A 949-nucleotide genomic window follows, 5' to 3' on the forward strand; every position below is an offset into this window, starting at 1 on the left:
GAAGCTCTTCCCGCACTCGGCGCACCCGTAGGGGCGCTCGCCCATGTGGAACCGCCGGTGCTGGACGAGGGCGGAGCTCACGGTGAAGCTCTTCCCGCACTCGGAGCACTCGTAGGGCTTCTCCCCGGTGTGCACCCGCCGGTGCTTCATCAGCTCGGAGCTCTGGCCGAAGCTCTTGCCGCACTCGGCGCACCCGTAGGGCTTCTCCCCGGTGTGGACCCGCTGGTGCCGCGTCAGGGCCGAGCTCACGCTGAAGCTCTTCCCGCAGTCGCCGCACTCGTAGGGCTTCTCCCCGGTGTGCACTCGCCGGTGCTGGACGAGCTGCGAGTTCCCGGAGAAGCTCTTCCCGCAGTCGGCGCACTTGTAGGGCTTCTCCCCGGTGTGCGTCACCTGGTGGCGGAGCAGCTTGGAGCTGACGCTGAAGCTCTTCCCGCAGTCGGCGCACTCGTAGGGCCGCTCCCCGGTGTGGGTCCTCTGGTGCTGGACGAGGTGGGAGCGCTGCCGGAACCGCTCCCCGCACTCGGCGCAGGGGAAGGGCTTCTCCCCGGTGTGGATCCGCCGGTGCTGCGCCAGGTTGGAGCTCACCCGGAAGCTCTTCCCGCAGTCCCCGCAGATGCTCAGTCTCCCCGCAGAAGGGTTTCTCTGCTGGATAACATCTGGCAGCCTCCTGAAGCTTTTCCCCCGCGGCGTCACTTGCCTTTGCCTCTTCCCCCGAGGTCTCTGAACCCTTTCGGAGCTGCGGGGGAGGGCTCGGTCCTGTGCAGGGCTCTGGGAAGTGTTCTCCCTGGAGCACCCCGAGAGTAACCCCTCCGGTGCCGCCGGCCTGGGGGCTCCTTGGTGGACATCTTCCTCTTTCTTGCTCACGAGCCCATCTTCAGCTGCAATAAAATGAGAATCCAGAGAGAAGTCACAGGCAGGACTCGGGAAACTTTGGACAAGAGAACTCAAA

General features: G+C 65.5%; 1 protein-coding gene across 1 annotated transcript; it reads right to left on the minus strand.

Moving 5' to 3' along the window:
- Positions 1-6: 6 nt before the first annotated feature.
- Positions 7-878, minus strand: LOC103771566 (zinc finger protein interacting with ribonucleoprotein K-like; the record flags this gene model as incomplete). Its single annotated transcript, XM_008938866.1, has 1 exon — positions 7-878. A coding segment is annotated over one exon (872 nt), but the record flags the coding sequence as incomplete, so codon positions are not given.
- Positions 879-949: the final 71 nt, after the last annotated feature.

This window comes from Merops nubicus, unplaced genomic scaffold (genome assembly GCF_000691845.1).
Source record: "Merops nubicus isolate BGI_N331 unplaced genomic scaffold, ASM69184v1 scaffold28454, whole genome shotgun sequence".
NCBI lineage: Eukaryota > Metazoa > Chordata > Aves > Coraciiformes > Meropidae > Merops > Merops nubicus.